This window comes from Mycteria americana, chromosome 7 (genome assembly GCF_035582795.1).
Source record: "Mycteria americana isolate JAX WOST 10 ecotype Jacksonville Zoo and Gardens chromosome 7, USCA_MyAme_1.0, whole genome shotgun sequence".
Taxonomy (NCBI): Eukaryota; Metazoa; Chordata; class Aves; order Ciconiiformes; family Ciconiidae; genus Mycteria; species Mycteria americana.
The window spans coordinates 60,045,615-60,063,684 of NC_134371.1; the positions used below are offsets into that span (position 1 = coordinate 60,045,615).

Here is an 18,070-nt window from a genome sequence, read left to right on the forward strand (position 1 = left end):
CAAGGGTGCCCCTTTAGGGTTTTGGTGAGCAGGAGCAGTGGACCATGAAGGACACATGCATGGCCCTGCATGGCAACACATCTGCTGACTCAGCAGGGCAAGTCCAGGCCTTTGTTGGTCCTTAAAGCAAGGGCTGCCTTCAGAGCCAAGGAGGGATGCCTCGGCAAAGCTTGACTCCAGCCCTGCTCCTCTTGCAGAGGAAGAAGTTGGCCCATAAATAGTCCCGTGTAGCCCTGGCTTCTTAGCAATGATGGAAAACAGAGCTGGATTTCACCAGAGCATCTGAAGTCATCCCCAGCAGAATCACGTCCCATCTGTTCTCTGTACCTCCCATCTGTCCAGCCTGGGCCAGCACTGTCTCACTGGCCACCCGACAGCAGTCACGCCATCCACCAGCACAGAGCACTTGCAGGTGAACTCGGCATTGCCCACGCCTCAAGTAGGTCTTGGGGCACCTCCCATCACGTGTGTTAGCCAAGCCGCTTTCCCTACTGTTGGTCTAGCAGCCCCCAGAGTGCCCAAGAAACATCCAGGCAGTTTTCCAGCTCGGAGCAGAGCTTCTGTAATTAAGGTGAAATTAATGCTGTGAGCAGATGAAGTCCCTCCTGGTCATGCCAGGAGGGATCGCACAGCTGGGCCATGCAGAGCAAGCTTGCTCTTAGCCTCTCTGGAAACACACCATGTAACGGGGACACACTGAAGTTATGCTATGGCCCAGACAAAAGTCTTACCAGGTGCATTGACCATTTTCATGAATTCCCGTTAATATTAAACCACAGTTGAAAACCCCAAAAGACCCTGAAGCATCATGAAAGGAGGTTGTAGTGAGGTGGGTGTCGGTCTCTTCCCCCAAGTAACTAGCAATAGGGCAAGAGGAAATGGCCTCAAGTTGTGTCAGGAGAGGTTTAGATTGGATATTAGGAAAAATTTCTTTACTGAAAGGGTGGTCAAGCATTGGAACAGGCTGCCCAGGGAAGTGGTGGAGTCACCATCCCTGGAGGAGTTCAAAAAACGTGTAGACGTGGCACTTCAGGACATGGTTTGGTAAGCATGGAGGTGTTGGGTTGACAGTTGGGTTAGATGATCCTGGAGGTCTTTTCCAACCTTAATGATTCTATGATTCTATGATCATTTTTGTGCCCAGCCTTCACCCGAGTCTGTGAACAGCTTGCCCCAAAGCAACTGATTTAGCCCTTATTTCTTATTAAAAAGGCTATTTATTTAATCCAGGACATTAAACAGTCTCATCACTGGGGAAGGAAACAGTTTTGGGCTGGAGAAAGGGAACAACCCCCAATAGTGCCATAGTGCAGATGGTTTAGGGCAAGTTTAGCATGAAATCACTGCCTTCCATTGCAGGTTCTGCTCTTTAGCTCCTGTTGAAATCACCAGGGAGTTTACTCTGGACTTCTCCTGGCATAAGCGGATGCAGTATGGCCCTATAAGTTTGGCCTGAGATGGTAGGGACTGGGCTCTGGGAAAGGGGCAGGATCCAGACTGAGACCAGCAAAGAGCTCCTGAGGAACAAAATTAAAGAGCATGGGATTAAATTTAGATGATTACCCCAATTCACAGACCATTACACATCCCTTCTTCTGCTCCCCATCCACTTCTTTGCAGACAAGAGCACACAGAAAATAGGGGCAATAGCTGTTTTGCTGGCCCCTTCATGAGCACAATTAGCAGAGCATCACAAAACCACAACAGGGAGCATCCACGTGCCAACGAGACCTTTCCAACATCTCTCGCGTGCCCACTGCAGTCTTGGCTGATGAGGAGAAAGTCCTCGGCAGCTCCCAAGCTGCCCCCCCAGATAAGTCCTCAAGAGTCAGAAAGGGCAGGAATCATGCTCTTAGCAGGAGAGCACCAGCCTGCCCTTCAGAGCAGAAAGGACAGGTACATTACAGTGTCTTGGCACTATAAACCCCGTCGCAGGTTAGAAGAGACATCAGGCTTGCCTACATGACATGCAACAGAGTTATAGGCTCAGCCTTTGGTAGACGCTGAGTCTTTTGAGTGCTTTTTGAGGCATCAAGGACTTTCATCTTCATCACAGAAACTGAGGGGAGGACAACATTGTATCCTAGATGGGAAGGTGGCAGTTTTTCAGCATCGCATCTCCTTGTCCTGAGTGCTGCTGCAAGCAGGCTGTATGGTACTATCCTGTACTGCTTACTGCCTAATTGGATCAAACTGACTCTGATTGTGTTTAGGGAGCTGATAAATAGTATATCTGAAAGCCACTCGCCCGTTACAGCCAAAGTGGCTCTTGCTGTAGGGAGTTAATTAAAGCCAAGACTATAAAGTTTTTTTTTACTGCTGTGAAACTTGGCTTTTGGGGGCAGCTGGAGACGTCAGTCTGAATGGAAACAATCTGAGGAGCCTGCACAGAGTTATTCCCATTTAGAAGCATAGTTATCACTGCAGTCCCAATAAACTGTGAAGCTGAGATGTGAAGCCGAAATGTGAAGCCGTACTCAGAGCTTGTTTAGAACTTGTCACCAAAGCAGGTCCAATTAGAATATGCTGACATATCCTCGACACTAACATATTTGGCAAAAGTCCTTCGTTTCCACTACATTTTTTCTGCAAGACTTTCATTGGTCTAGGACGTCGGACACAGAGGACGTCGGACACAGAGGGGAAAGGCAAGGGCAGGAAAGATGCAGAAGAAACTACAAGAGCCCAGCAGAAAGAATATATGGGGAGCTGGGAGCAAAAGCCTCTGAAATTAGCAGACTGAAGATACAAGCCTGTGTCTTTTTCCTACTCAGGAATATGCTAAACATTGTTATTCTAAAGTGGGCCTCTGAAATTCTTTCTTTATTTTTTTGAAGACCTAAATGTCTCACTGTTTTTTTCCCAGTAGGTGATGACCAGGTGATCTAGCCTTAAAGCAGTTTGGGAGACAGGCAGGGCAGCATTCCCATACTGGTCTCACTCCTCAAACACATGTCCTCCTTGAAATTAGAAGGTCTGTAACCAAAAGGGGTCTAGTTATTAGCGATGGTGCTTGTGCTATAGGCGATATTATGCTGCTACCACCAAGAGCTCATCAACTTAGGCTGGAAAACAGGTAGCTGAAGCTGATCCCATCTCTACTGGATTTTATGTCAGTGGAAGAGCTCCAGAATTTGCAAGCACAATTTTGCTTCCCCTGGGGAAACAGCCAGGTATGGTCTGTTTGGTCCATAGTTAGGTGTGATCCTCAATTGTTCCTGGATGCCAAGCCCTCAGAGCTGCTGTAAACCCATCAAAGATTGCATCTCACCTCGGAAAGGTGACTTGAGCACACCACTGTCATCTACCTGCTGGCTGTTAGGACTGTGCCTAGGCATAAAGTCATCAGGTCTTCAGAAAATTGAGCTTTGGCAAACCACTGCATATCATAACATCAAAAACCTGGAGAACTTAAGCCATTTGACCTGATCCCCACTCAGTGCCACATGCCAGATCTACCTCATGCTGGGCAGACTACAGTCCAGAAGCTAAGAGGTAGCTCCCATGCACCTTGCTGAAGATCAGCTTACGTGTGGCTTCTGGGCCAGGCTGGAGCGAGGACCAAGGGAAGCAGTGGACCATCCCCATGGTGCCACAGGTAGGGAAGCCTCAAAGCATTAAGAAATCAGGCTGAGGCCACGTGTGGCAGGGACAGAATCAGGTTCAGGTTAGCCTATCCCTACAAATAAAGAAACAGGTTGAAGCTCAGAGCTGAACAGAGAGTAAATTATAGCTGCATCCCCCAAAGAGACAGAGCTCTACAGACATTAATGGTGATTTACCCACCCCACTTTGTAAGGCACCCAAAGTGGGCAGTACACCCTCAAGACTGCTCTTCTTCTCACTGCTACCTCCAGATTTCCACCTTCCAGACCAGAAAAAGGTCTTTGTGGAAATAGATTTTAGCCTATAAGCTTTAAACAAGGCTCTGGAACCAGGGGAATTAACCGGAAAATGATTGAAGGCTATTAGAGGGTTTTGCATGGCTTTGTTTAATGGTGGAAGATTGCACACAAATGACAGCTGCCGACCGGAGCTCAGCAGCCGGGAGTGCACAGTGACCCCGGGCTGCCGGCAAGCCTGGCAGAGCCGGATCCTGCCCAGCAGATGTGCAGCATGGGGCCTTCTCATTTTCCTGGTCGAGCAGTGAAAACCATCCCCCTGATGTTCTTTCCTGACCTTGCAAGCTGGCCTCAGGCACCACAGAGTTAAACAGCATCATTTTCTAACCCAGCATAGAGCCCTTGGGGCATTTTCTCAGTATCGAACAAAACCTGCTACCTCTCCATCATTGGCCAGGGTAGCTGGGAGATGCCCCATCTCCCAGAAGGAGAGGCTACTTGCCTCAAACCTCATGAAAATGAGCTAGGGTAAATGATGCGTGTCCTGGTACGCTTACACCATGGGGCCAAGCTCTTGCACGCCGGTTTCCCCAAAACAATCACAATTATATGGCCAGCCAGAAATGAATGAGAGAGCCAAACGCGCTTGAGGTATTTTCGTGGCTCATTTATATGAAACGAAAGCCAGCTCAGCCCTTCAGTCCTTCCTTTTGGCGAACTCCCTTCACCCAAGGCGAATTCCCTTGCCCCACCACAGCACCGGGAACGGCATCAGAGATTTGTGAAGGTGAGCTGGAATCACCACGCACCCGTCTGTGTGGCAATGTCTGTGCAGATGACACCTCAAATGAAAAATCAAAGGCTGTTTCTTTACTCTCCTCGCCATACTGTGGGTGTGCAAGTGCAGGCCAGGTTAGATGCTGTTGTTGGGAGCTCTTCCTCTCAGCAACGACTATAACTTTCTTTCCCCCTGAATGCTCTTTGCAACTTAACTTTTTATTTTATTCTGAAACTTTTCTCACCAAGTCAGCATTGATTTATTCGGGGAGAAAAACGCTCTTTTATTTTTTATATTCTTCCCATTGCTGCCCATTACTTCCCACCCCTCTGCTCCTGCAACCCTCTGCTCCTGCCCCCCTCCTTCCTTGCTCCGCTTAGGGTATTTGACAGACCCCTTTCTGAGCCAACTAAACTGACTAATCCTGGGGAAAACAACTTGGTCTTTCATGCAGCATGAGTGTAATGTGGGTTTGATGAGCTGAGATGCTGCAGTGCAGGGGCAGACAGATGTCAGTCCGGGGTTGGGAGGAGCAAGGGGGCTCTCAGGTGCCCCCGGGTGCCAGGGGATGTGCAAGAGCCCCGTGGTGGGATGCACAGCCTCCCCGAGGCCCTGCAGAAGGCTGTTCAACCCTAGCCACATGCTGTCTGCCACAGCTCTGCTCCCACGAGACACATGAGATAGTCACCACACACCTCTGGTCGTGGGGACGGAGTCTGTCCATCAGGCAATCGCTCGTGTCTTGGTACAGATGAGCTTCTATCCCATCACCATCACCTTCCTTCAGTTTTGCTTCACAGATCATAAAAGAAGACAGGTCATTTTTTTCACTCTAGGCAGTCCGTCACCTCCTCAGACCAGCTCTTCGCTTTTATTAACACAGATCCACGCTCATAAAATGCAAACCAGTTACCTTGGATCCTCTCACCTGCCCAGAGCCACGCCGCATCTGCAGGGTCTGTAATTGCTATTCTAGGTGGCTGCTGCCCATCTCAGTGGATATCATCTTCCTACCTTCAGAAATGTGTTTTATCACTCCTGGTCTCTGATTAAAACAAACCCCTTTCCACATAACTAGGAAAACAACAAAATACGAAAGCCCTACACAAACCCACTTTGTCGCTGTTGATGTGAGCTTTTGCTCTGCCATTTGCTTGATGGACAATTATCAGCTCAGCAGAGCTACCCAGCGGGAGCTAAGCAATAATCTTACGGCGTAAATACAACCTTGCAGCAGAGAGCAACCTGTGCTGCCTGAGAACACTGTCAGCAGCGATAGCACCGATACAGCTGGTACATGCTCCTCACTGGGACTTGCTTTCTTGCCTTTGATAGCTTTCAGGAGCTGCCAGTTCAGTGTTACTCCACCAGCTCTGGCCCTGGGTTGAGCCTCCTGCAGGTACGGAGCCTTGGGCGGAGGAAGGGCAGATGCCTGGGAGGGGGTTGATGTGCCCTTGCCACCACAGCTAAAAATCTGGCTGGAGGGGTGACTGTGTGCCTCCAGCAGAAAGCACTTCTAGGTAAAAGGGAGGTCTGGTGGGTAAGTCACAACAACAGGATGCAGTGAGTCTAAGCAGTGTTTTCTCCTCTGCCATCAAATCCTTATATGACCTTAGTCACATCACTTCATCTCCCAGTACATCCACTTCCCTCCCCAGTTGGGGTACCTCCAAAATGGGAACGTTCACTCCTTTCTCCCACCCTTTTGCCTGTTTATTTCTACTCAGACTCCCAGGTCTTCCTCATACATACAGCTCCTGACACTTCTGGGTCCCTACATCAGTCTGGGCACTGATGTAGCAAAACCCAGACTGCCTGTCTTTTAAATGCTTTTAAAAATGTGGGGAGCAAGATGTACGCCCTTACTGCTATTCACTCCTCCACCTGCTGCTATGTATGTCCCTGTGAAGATAATAAGGCAAAATATTTCACACCGAATGGGCCTTCTCCTTTTCTCTCCTCGGCAAATGCACTTTGCACCTGCTCATTAACAAACGTACACCATCCACATCGACCAGGGCTGGCGCTGAATTGAACTTCAAATGCCTTTTCAGTGCCATAGCCTAGTTAATAATTACTTTTATGACTCACTCCACTCCATGCTGCTGGAGCGCCATTAAGAGAATTGACAGCACAAATAACAGAAACATTAAGCCTAATGATGTTGCGAGTGTTAGTCCTGCTAAAGTGCTCCCGGTGTCACGAAAGAAGAGCCTTTCCCTCTAGCAGTTGTCCCTCCCAGGGGAGTATTTTCTTCCAATCCCTGGCGTTGCAGAGGAAAGTCAGCTTGCTGCTCCTTTGAGTTTTGACAGTAGGGGCGTGGGGTGCACACATACACGCACATATGCGTGTGCCACACGTGCTCACGCGGCAATCATCCCCGTTTCAGAATATCTTCGTTCCTGATCGGCAAACTCTTGGCATCCTCAGTTTCAGCGCGGTCCTGCAGCTCCCCACCTCCTCTGCCTCCTGGAATGCCCCTTGGCCAGCCATGCCCTGCGAGGAGCCCATGGGCTTGCTCTCAGGTTGCCTAAACCATCAGGGAAAATGCTCGGGTTTGAGCCACTTTCCTGGATTTCCCTCCCAGTTGCACAGGGGCAGAGGGACGCCCAGTGCCTCGCTGACGGGTGGATGGTAACTACCATCTCTGGATGCTTCTGTCTCTAACAAGATCATTTTCAAACATGGAAGAAACCCTCTGAATCAATTTTTCCCAGTGGCTCCGCTCATCTTCTAGACATGAAGTTTTGCCCCGTGCCCCTGGGACCCCCCATGGAGGGCGTGTAACCCTCTGGAAAGGTCTGGCCAGAAATGAGAAGCAGAAGACGGCAGTACCTCCGCTGCGGTACTGCTGCAGTTACACCAGCGGTGCATTTGACCTCCATTCCTGACTCTCATTTTTCCACTAATTTATGATTCACAGGACTGGATTTAATACTTCCCAGATTAGCTTTAAATAGCATATCTAAGGATCATGAAGCTTTTTGAATGCGACAACAAACCTGATAGGTTTAATAAGAGACTTTGGTTCAAGCAGGGAGTTTTCCCTGCTGTTATTTCCTGAAAGCAAACCTGTTTCTGTGAAATAGCCATTTCCTTTTCTTTCAACAGGAAAATTCAATTTCTCTTCCCTTTTTCTTAGCCAGTTCCTCCTCTTTGCCTTCATTGCCACAAATGCCCTAATCTTGTTATTCTTGGGTGTTGGAAAAGCGTAATCATCTGAGCCATGAAATCGAAGACAACAGCAACACTTCCAGGGAGGTGACTTAAGTCGGAGGAATTAATTCTCCCAGCAGACAGCTCTTATTTAGAACAAATCTGATTTTCAGAACTGCAGCTATGTTTTTAATGAGGCTCTATGAGAATATATGTAGCCCAGAGCTGCTGGGAAATTCAGCGTTATGCCAGAGAAATGCATCATGCAGGAAAACAACAGCCAACAGGATCATTCAGTAAGTTCATCGCTCAGTTCCCTGCAGAGAAAACCCGTCTCTGTATTTCTCACCCTTGGAGATCGCTGCCCTGAACAAGGGAATCTACAGCTATTTATTGAGTGTCCGAATCCGGCTCATCCGAAAGGTGCATTTTCAGGTTTAATTGAGAAAAGAGATGTTTTTTTCTCCCTCTCTTTCAAATGAAGCCAGCGTGCACGAGCAGGTGGGTCTCCACACAACACAGGGTTAAGGCATGGAAGTCCTTGCCTCAGGATGTTACAGATGCTGAGAGCTGTTTTTTTTCTTTCCCTGGGAAAAGCAAGATTAATGCTTTGATCTGAGCTGAGACTCCCTTTTCAGCTCCGTGCTTCAGTTTCCTTTCTCACCTGCTGTCTTTCTCTTTACCCAGAGCAGGGACTGCCTTACTTGTGCCTACATAGGGAAGCACCAGAGGCAGGGATGGGACCGCTGGTCATCACCATGGTGTGAGACCGCGTTCAGAGGAATTTCCAGGGATTTATGGCCATGAAAAAGGGTTTATCCAGCAAGGATGCAGCGAAAATTTGCCTTGGCTTTGGGGCTGGTTGGTGTTTTCAGATGAAGGATAAGAAAGAAAAGCCATTTGGAGACCATCACGCAGCATGAAGCTGGGAGGGCAGCCTCGGGGAGCTTTCCATGCTCTGCTACCTGGGTCTACCTCCCTGGAGCAAACAGCTCTGCCACTCCCAGGCGCAGCTGTAATTGCCAGACAAAGGTTATTTTTCTCCAGTGAACTCGCTGGCCCCATGAAAGGTTCCCAGCCTAGAAATCAAAGCTGGCCGCTTATTTGCACAACAGCCACGGGGCGCAGGCAGCAGCGATGTGCCTACCCCTAAGGAGGCTGCAGAAGCCAGACCCCTTGGGTTTGCCAGCAGCGTGTCCTTCCCCCATGCAAAATCTTCCTCTGAATGGAGGGTGCGGAGCCCCAGAGACAACGAACGGGATAAAGCCCCAGACGCTTGCAATGGGAGAGGGAGGATCAGCTCCTAATGACAGCATCATGTTTGCCTGGCTCAGCTGGAGATAAAAAGATGAACCATAGATCATACTGATTTCTCATACCGAGATAACAACAGAGGAGGATTTGCCTCCAAAAGAAGCAACTTTTCTGCCTATGTGCCAGCAAAAGAAATCATTTTTCTGTCTGACTTTATAGCAAACTGCATCAAATATCCACCTGGCACCAGGCCAGAGAGCTACATAAGAAGCTGTGTTCACTGTCACAGCAGATTGATGCCAGAAACTCCAGCAAAGATTTCAGCAGGAGCGAGCTCCTGCAATGGTTTTGGGAGGGTACGCAGATCTCTGGAGGCACGGCTTATTAAAAGCACCGCTGCAGAGAGATCTGGCTTTTTTGGACTTGATTGAAAGCAGGGGGTCTGGTAAGGGACTGTAGCCCCAAAGCTGCCTTGGAAGTTTGGTCCTCATGTGGAGAGAGAGCCCAGCAAGATCTCATTTTAGGGGTGCCTGGAGGATTGAATAATAGAGCAATTCTCAAGTGTTTGGATCGGAAATTTCATCTGGAACCTGGGAAGTTTTTTCCTGGCAAAAGCATCATGAGAACCAGTATCTTCTCAGGACAAGCCAATTTCAAGAAATCAGAATTTCCCGATGAATATGTGCTCCCTGGAAAAACTCCTGGGGACTCTTTGTATGCAAGGATGCCTTGAAAAACGTAATCTGTCCTCCCAGGCTTGACGGCCTCTGTGCTCTGAGAATTCAAAGCCATGTCAGCATGTGCAGGTCCCACAGAGAGAGACTGAGACTGATTACAAGTAGCAGGAGATCTGCTGATGGAAACGGCAAAATCTCCTCTCCACAGACTTTGTAAATTAGACTGAACAAAGCCATGGAAACGAGCCTGTGTGGAGCAATCCTCGCTGACCAGCCCTGATGGTCCAGCTGTCTTCTGCAGCTTGGTGGTTCACCGTGAGCCTGGGTGAGCCGTGGTCCCCTCCTCGATGGAGCTCCCCGGGTCAGCAGTGGAGGCAGCTGGGACAGCAAAGCCCCCAAACTGGCCACCACTGCATGGAGCCAGTCTCCAAGAGTTTTAAATTTATATTAAAATGAAAAAAGTCAAGCTCCCAGCTTCCCTAGGAAGCGTGCGAGAGCAAACGGTGTAAGACAACACCCAGGGAAATGCTCCATATCCTCGGTCCATCTAGAGGGGGGTGCTGCTGCAAAGGATGAGCATCTGCTGTGGCTTTCACATCACGATGGGGACATGGGCAGGGTGTTGCTCTGAGGCCACCCCAAACGAGAAGCTCTTTGGAGTCATCAGTCTGATAGCCAGGAGTTTTAGAAAACAAATATACAAGCCTCTCCTAGCGCACGTTGTAGTGGGGCAGACGGTGGTGTCTGAGGGTCTCTCCCACGGATGCTGAAAGCTCAGCTGAGCTGACAGCATCTGACAGCTGGAGAAAAACAGCCTTTCAACCTCTCAGTTGAGCACATTTGCTATGGACTCACTGGAGACTAATGACATAAAAGCTCTTTTTTTTTTTTTTCTAACAGAGGGACTTTGCAAATGGAAATTTCACATTTTCATGGATATTGCTCTTTCACAGATTTTTTTTTTCCCTCTTCCAGGACTTACCCAGGGAAAAATGCCCCATTTCTTGCACGAGAGACCTGGAAGGTTTGTACCTTTGCTGTGGACTTGTGAGTCCTGCAAAAGAATGACAGTTCATGAGCATTCATGGAGCTCCTGAGCCAAAATCAGAGCGATAGGCCAGAGAGGGAGGTGAGGGCTCCTGGGGGAAGGGTGAGCATTTCACAGGAGGGGAGGATGGAAGGGGTCAGCCAGCTCAGCCTAACGAAAGGGAAGCTCTAGGAAATCTGCAACAAATCTAAAATGTTTCAGGGATACAAATTTCCAGGAGGCAAAAAGGTATCTCGGTTAAAAGCCATTGTTGGTACAAGGATGAAAGGAAATAAACTAGCCACAAATAAATTTGGGCTGGGAATTAGAAAAAGCTAATTACATTTCAGGTAGTGTTTCTGTTTTATTCTTCCAGATGAAGAGAGAAGCTCACGGTCCAGGTTAGTGCTGGGCAGCTGCCGTGGCCGGAACGCTACAGGCTGCAAGTCCAGGAGGGCAGCAGTGGATGCTCAGCAAACCCTCCTCTGTGCTTTTCTCTCTGGTCCCACTTTTAAAAAAGAAAACCCCTTCCAGGGAGTTCTTCCTAATGGCCAAAAAAAATCCTTTCTGAAGGGAGCAGGTTTTCATTTTACACACATTGTCAGTGGAGCCTTCTTAGCCAGCTCATTTCCCAGGTCTTTAACCAGCCAGCCTGCCTGGAACGGAGAGATTTCCTCTCGTCTCAAATCACTTGGCTGCACATGGGAGAGAAGCCCTTTGACGAGGTGAATTTGCAAGGCTCTCAAATCCTCTTTATTCTCGCTGTGCTATTCCTCCTTGACTCATCTCCAAGAGACCATGTTGGGCTAAGCCCAGAAGGAGCATGGAAAGGTGATGGCACCAATCCTAGACACACACAAACACACACAGATACAGCTTCCGCCCCTTCCCCGCACCATAAATTAAACATCATCTATACCCAGGACTGGGGAGGATCAGCTAAAATAATCCAGTCCAGTCCTCCATCACCGGAGAGGCTGAATTCAGAACAGCCCACAGTCTTCACCCACCCCAGCCCACAAACCCGCTCCTCCAGGAGGCTAAAAACTGGAGGCCCACAATTCACATCTGGCCTGTTCAGGTACACAGCTGGGGGTTAATGCACACATGCAGAAAAAAAAGGCTAAATCGGGCTATTCCTGTGTTAGCCAAAGCAATGATAGTGGGAGTCCGCGGTGGGACTAGTGTTTAGGCAACCAGGGCTTCAAGGAGCAATGGCATTCAAGAGGCAACATGAACTCTTAGGCATGCTTTTTCCTTGCAGCCAGTTGCACTGTCTAGAAAATCAAGCAGGAAAGTGAGGAACACAAGGCAAAATGAAAACAGACAGCCTTGGGGCACACACAGTCCCGGGGTAAGGGAGAAGGTGGTTGGTGGAGTGAAAGAGAAGGCGGGCCAAATGCTTACTGAATGCAATTATTTTAATGGGTCTGTCTTTTCCAAATTTCACATTGCACACATGTAAATAGTAATTTAAAAAAAGACTCACACCAGAAACTCTGACTTGGAGCACAAAAAACTCTCTCTGTCTCCTGCTACTCAAGGAGGCATGAGATTCACAACAACATTAGTCACGGCCGATCACAGAGGCGGACAGACAGACAGACATGGAAATCCCGAAAGACAGAAAAAGGCAAAAGCAGGGCATTCATGCTTTGGAAGGCAGCAGATATTCCCATGTCCACCTTGCTGTGCAGGCAGGTGGTTGGGGTCACGGCTTGGCATACAGGCCCACCACACCAGGGGATCAGCATCTTACTGGTCCTACGCCTCTGCTCGCCCAGGTGCCATCTCTGCTGGTTGTCGTCTCTTGGCTCCCAAGGGCATCAACTCCCAGGGCAAGACCGGCTTTGCAGCGACCTGCACGTGCAGCACAGGATGCGGCAGGTCACGGGGTTGCCTGTATGGTACTGGCTGTGATGCCACAACGCAAACGTGAACCACACTAAGCTCCTAGCTGGCCCTCAAAGTCCTGCTTCTGCCCCTGTTCCTGCCCAAGGGGCCTTTGCCTTCGACTTGTATGGGATCTGCCATTGTATTAGCCATCACTGGTAGCATTTCACGGTGCAGCTGCGATAAGGAGTGATTCCAGTACACACACTCCAGACTTGGTTTTCAAGCCTTCAGTGAGTAGAGGAAGGAGTTGTATGGTTACCGCTTGATTTTACTATTTTTTTGGCTCCAAGTGCTCAAAGAAAAGTGCTGCAGTAACCACATTCACATGGGCAATGCCACTAAAGGACTTGCAGCCTGTTGTGTGCTATTCCAAAAGGCTGGTGAGCCAGCAACCTGGGAATCAAACCCACAACAGCAAGCTATTCTGTTTAATTGCTACAGCAATCACCAGCAGGCAAAAATTGTGGGAGCCTTTTGTTCAGTACAGCAGTTCCTGCGTGCCGAAGGGCAGCTGGTGCTGGAGACAGAGCTCACCCGTGAAAATGAGCTCTAAAGGAGATCATGCAGAGATCAGACCATACAGACTCATCCACCTTCAAGCAATCTCCAGACTCAGGTGTGCTAATACCAACCCTGCTGCTTGGCAATGTGTTCATCTTTAAAGCAACTTTAAGTGGAGTTGGGAGCAGGTACTTTCCCTCCCACACAGGCAGGGAGCTGAACAGCAGCACAATTAAATGATTTGCCCAGGACCTGGAGGCTGTACCAAAGATTTGATCCCATATCTTCCCAGGCCAACACAAACATCCTTCTCCCGAGCCTGCTTCTGCCCCTCCTAGCCAGTAGACCAGCCCTATTAAAATCACACTGATGTAATTCCTTGATGTAGAAGGAGCTGTTCGAGGCAGCAAACTGTTGGAGCGCTCAAGGAGGACCCACATGAAGACAGAGTGTTTGATTCCTTCTCATCAAGGAATGAAACTCAACCTCATCCTACCCAAGTTCATGAAGGGGACATCAGCTGCATGGTGGCTCCCCAGAGCAACCAGGACACCTCAAGCACGGACTGTACAGCACTGTGGCTCTTCTCTCCAGCTCCCCCATGACCCCACATGCCATCGCTTAACCCAGCACGCCAGCCATATGTCCCTCACAGCCTGCCCATGCAGAGGTCTGCTGGTGGCCCAGGGAGCCTTGGCCATGTCACAACCTCTCCCTCTCTTCCAGTGTTTCCCCTTCGGCCTGTCATGTTTCCTTCAGTCATCTCTTTCCTATCGTACTTCACATCTCTTGTAGACAGAGATGACTGAAGGAAACATGACAAAGGCCCCAGAAAACCTGAGTCGTGTGGGGGGCATGGACTGTTTGCTGGCCCTTCTAACCTGGGAACTTGGGGCATCAAAGGGAATTAGTAGGGTGCAGGATGAAAATTAGCCAAGGCTAGGGAACTTTACGGCCTCTCATTAAACTGTGCAACTCCCTGCTGCAGGATCACAAATGATGAAAGCTGACAGACATTCAAGGCGCAAATGGATTATTTCATGAAGAAGAAATCCATTCAGGGCTACTAAACACAGGCACCGCTTCCAGCTCAGGAAGCTCCTAAGCAATAATGCATTCGGGGCTGGGAGAGCATTTTGGGCAAGCAACACCCTGGTTTTGCTCTGTCTTTATGCTCTTCTCCAGACCTTGCTCTTGGATTTGTCAGAAATGGGTTGCTGGGCTAACTGGGCCTTTGGAATGATCTGTGTGGTCACTCTTGTGTCCATATGACTTCCTAGTCACTCAAAGTCCCAAGAGCCCCATTTCACATATAGGATTTCCATAAACAGAGAATCTATGTAGCTGTTCCTACTCAAAATCCACTCTCCTGCTGCTGCCTCCCCACATACTGGTCCTGCCTAGCACAGCTATCCTTCCCCATACTGGTCCCATATCTCATAAAACATGTGAACAGCCCCTACAGAGTCAGAGCAAAGGCCCATTAGCACACACCATCTTCCCAGCCGGGGTCGCCCAGGGAAGAACACAAAGCCTGTGCAGCAATAATCCATCAGATCAGGGTCTTTCTGAGGCAGAGGTGGTGTCTTTGTGTTGAACAGCTCTTGATAAGTTCTCTTCTGCAAACTCATCCCATTGCTTTGCAAGCCCATGAGCACATTGAGCAGTCAGTTTCCTGCAGCAAGGAGATCCATCCACTCTTGATTGCCCACTATGTAACAGATCTCACAGCCACTTCAGGGAAGGAGATACAGTCATCATCTTCCAGCACAGCTATACTGAAGCCCGTACAGTTATTTGCCCCCTGCCCCAAGGTGATGTGTGTCCCAGGCCAGCCTTCCACAAAAAGATTAAAAGGAAGCTGCCTAGCACTCAGTGCATAATCATTGCCCAAAGATTTCATTTGCAGGTTCCTGCCAGTCTCTGGTTACTCCAAGAGCTTGTCCCCAAGGATTCAGCCTGGTTGACCTTCCAAGATACGCACTGCACTGAGCAGCACAGCTGCAGCCCAATCTGATTAAAACAAGAGGAAAATACCAGTGCTAGCTGTGATCCTTGTGATTCGTTGTCTCTCAGAATGGGTGGTAAAGTCACCCAAATGAAGGCAAGATGGGGCAAGGATTTTCAACGGAGGGGAGACTGTTTCACACTGCTTTTTCAATAGCAAACACATAGCTTTGTCCCTACTGCCAAAAAGCCTGGCACTAAAAATGCTGAAATCTTCTTGTGACTGAGTGGCACCAAGCTGTAATTTACTGCATTCCTGCTTCTTTTACGTTCAAGAATTGCTTCACTTGTGAGAAGAAAGAGCTGTCATTTGTCAGCCCCATGTAGCCCCTCCTTCCAGCCATCACATTTCCATGTTACACTAGACAAATTAATTCATTCCCCTCTTCCTATCTGCTCTCAAAAAAAGCCAGTCTATTCCCAGGAACTGAGAGTCATCCTTCCACAGCAACATCATTATCAATTTTCTTTTTAAAGCCATGTAATGGGTGTGTTCCTTTCAGCAAAATCCGGAGTTTTTCTGCTGTTGCATCCACCTCCCTTAAATTGATTCAGAGAGACCTGTCTGTCTGCTGGCTTTTCACAAGCACCTTCCCCACACCTCTGACCGATGGTACATCACGGATTTCCAGCCCACTCATTGCAGCGTCTGGCTGGCTGCTAACAAAAGCTCTGCCTGGCTTTAGGATGCAGCCAGGTCCCTGGGCAAGTTAAGCTGTATTGCCTCTCCTCCTGTGGTGTACTTGGCCACCGGCCCATTGCCTTCCATGGTGAAGAGCTTGCAAGTCTTTGCATTCTCATGAACCGGTGTGGATTTTTTCGAGGAGATGGGGGAATTTGTGGGGCTCAGCTGAACAGCGGTGGTATCCTGCACTGTGTGCTCACTAGTTTCAATTTCAAAGGCTGTGTTGCCAGGTTTGATGAGCCCAATGTTGGAACCTGGTTTGGATTTCCTGGCCCCATGAGCTGGGGGCCTCCGGCTGCAGATGCAGCAGGCACCGAAGAACGTGAAGGCCACCACCAGCAAGATGGGTCCGATGATGATGGGAGGGTTGTTCATGGGGAGGAAGGTCCCAAAGGCAAATGCTCCCACTAAAGTGATGTTGATCCCCGCTAGCATGATGCAAAGTCCACAAGCGCAGCAGAGAGCAGGGGAGGGGAGGCCCTGAGGTCGTGTCTTTTTCTGGATGGGTTTCTGGGACAAAGAGGCGCTGCTCTTTTCACTGAACATGTTGAGATGAGTCTCAGAGGTCACTTCAGTCCTCACGGGGTGTACACTGTGTTGAGAAGGCTAGCTCTGGTCTTCTGCTGCCTTGAAATCCCTGGAGAGGAACAGAAAAGCACGCAGCTGTTAAAGCAATGAACCAAAGGCACCTTTCCACCACCATTCATGTTGACCAGCATCTTCTCCGGGTTTGCTCATACCAACAACTAAGTACAAATCCAAGCCTGCTCTCAAGTCAGGGCTCTCCCTGTCCATGGTGGTCACACGCAGTCAGCCTCAGGCTGGAGCACTGAGCCCAGTGTGCTCAATGCCCTTTGCCATCCAGATGGATGATGCCCAAGTGAATCCAAGCATGTGGTAGACCAGAGCCTATGCTTGGCTCTGCCTACAGTCTGAGCCACAGCGCAGCATTGCAGCAGTGTGGCTGGACAGACAGACCCACACCACGAGCTCAGATGTTTCTCACATGGGTTTGAGATGTGCTGCATACATCTCTTGACACTCCCTCTACTCCATCCACCCGTCCCTTAAAATACAGGTTCTTCAAGGACAGGCAATACGTCCTGCTGCCCATTTGGGCAGTAGCTGGTCTCACAGTGTTCGTCATCACCCACACAACACCTGCCCAAAATAACAACAGACCCCAGTACTGCTCTGAACATCCCTCACTGCAATGTGAGTGCAATGTATTCTTGGATGGGTAAAGGTCCCAAATTGTAACAGAGTGGACCTCTTTGCCTCACGTCTCAGTTGTCCAGTAATTGAAACTAGTCATCAAGGTTGCCTTTCTAGCCAGTGGAGAATAAAGGGTCCCAGAAGATGATCCAGAACATCCCCAAAAGAGGACCACAATGGGGGTCTAAGCTGACTACAGAGGGAACCTTGGAGATAACTTGAGCAGTTAACAGATGCTCAGTAAGACAAACTCCATCCCCACATACTGAATGACTTACCGTCAGTCACAGCAGTCTATGATAAAATGGAGCAAGTGTGGGTGTTTTGCCTGCCGGACCATGCTTTCTACCATGCATCACACCACGTTCGGTGTGATCACAGGAGATCCCATAGAAGGCGGCAGGGAAGCTTGTTTGCCTCAGCAACTGTAAAACCAAACTTGTACAAGGTTCGTGCACAAGCAACACCGGCTCCTGGATGAAGGCTCATGGAAACTGAGACCATGAAGCTGGAAAAGGGCCTGTGCGGGGATCTGCCTAGGACCCAAGGCAGGAACACATAGCCCTGACTGACAACAGCAGCTTCTCCGTGGAGGAGATTATTGGAAGTGATAAGAGTTGGCTTTGTGCTGGCTGTACTTTGCTGGGAAGCCAAATTGCCAGCAGTTTGCTGGTGATGCCTTTGATTTTACAGGCAGGAGAGCATTTTTCTTCCCAGCCTGATTGCAAACAATAGTGGTCTGCTGTCCCCTACTCGCCTGCCTGGCTCCCTAGCTTCTTCCCTCCTCTGGTGTCAAATCACTTTCAAAAGGGTTGCCGGGGGAAAACTGATACCGCACAGGTTTCTATTGCAAGAGCCAAGAATCACTGTTGTGCTATTAACACTCTGCAGCCACTAAATTAAACAAAAAAACAAACCATCACCCATCACCCTGAAACATGCCAGTGGGATCAGCCGGCCATTTTCAGCATGTTTCCTAGGTTATAAAATTTTCCCACACCTCCAGCTGAGGCAAAGCTCTCTGCTGCTCTG

The 18,070-nt window shown here is 49.2% G+C and overlaps 1 protein-coding gene across 1 annotated transcript; it reads right to left on the bottom strand.

The window, feature by feature from the left end:
- Positions 1-15,579: 15,579 nt before the first annotated feature.
- TMEM275 (transmembrane protein 275) lies at positions 15,580-16,451 on the bottom strand. Its single transcript, XM_075509272.1, has one exon. It carries the CDS (start codon positions 16,367-16,369, stop codon positions 15,821-15,823), a length of 549 nt encoding a protein of 182 aa, XP_075365387.1. The 5' UTR covers positions 16,370-16,451; the 3' UTR covers positions 15,580-15,820.
- Positions 16,452-18,070: the final 1,619 nt, after the last annotated feature.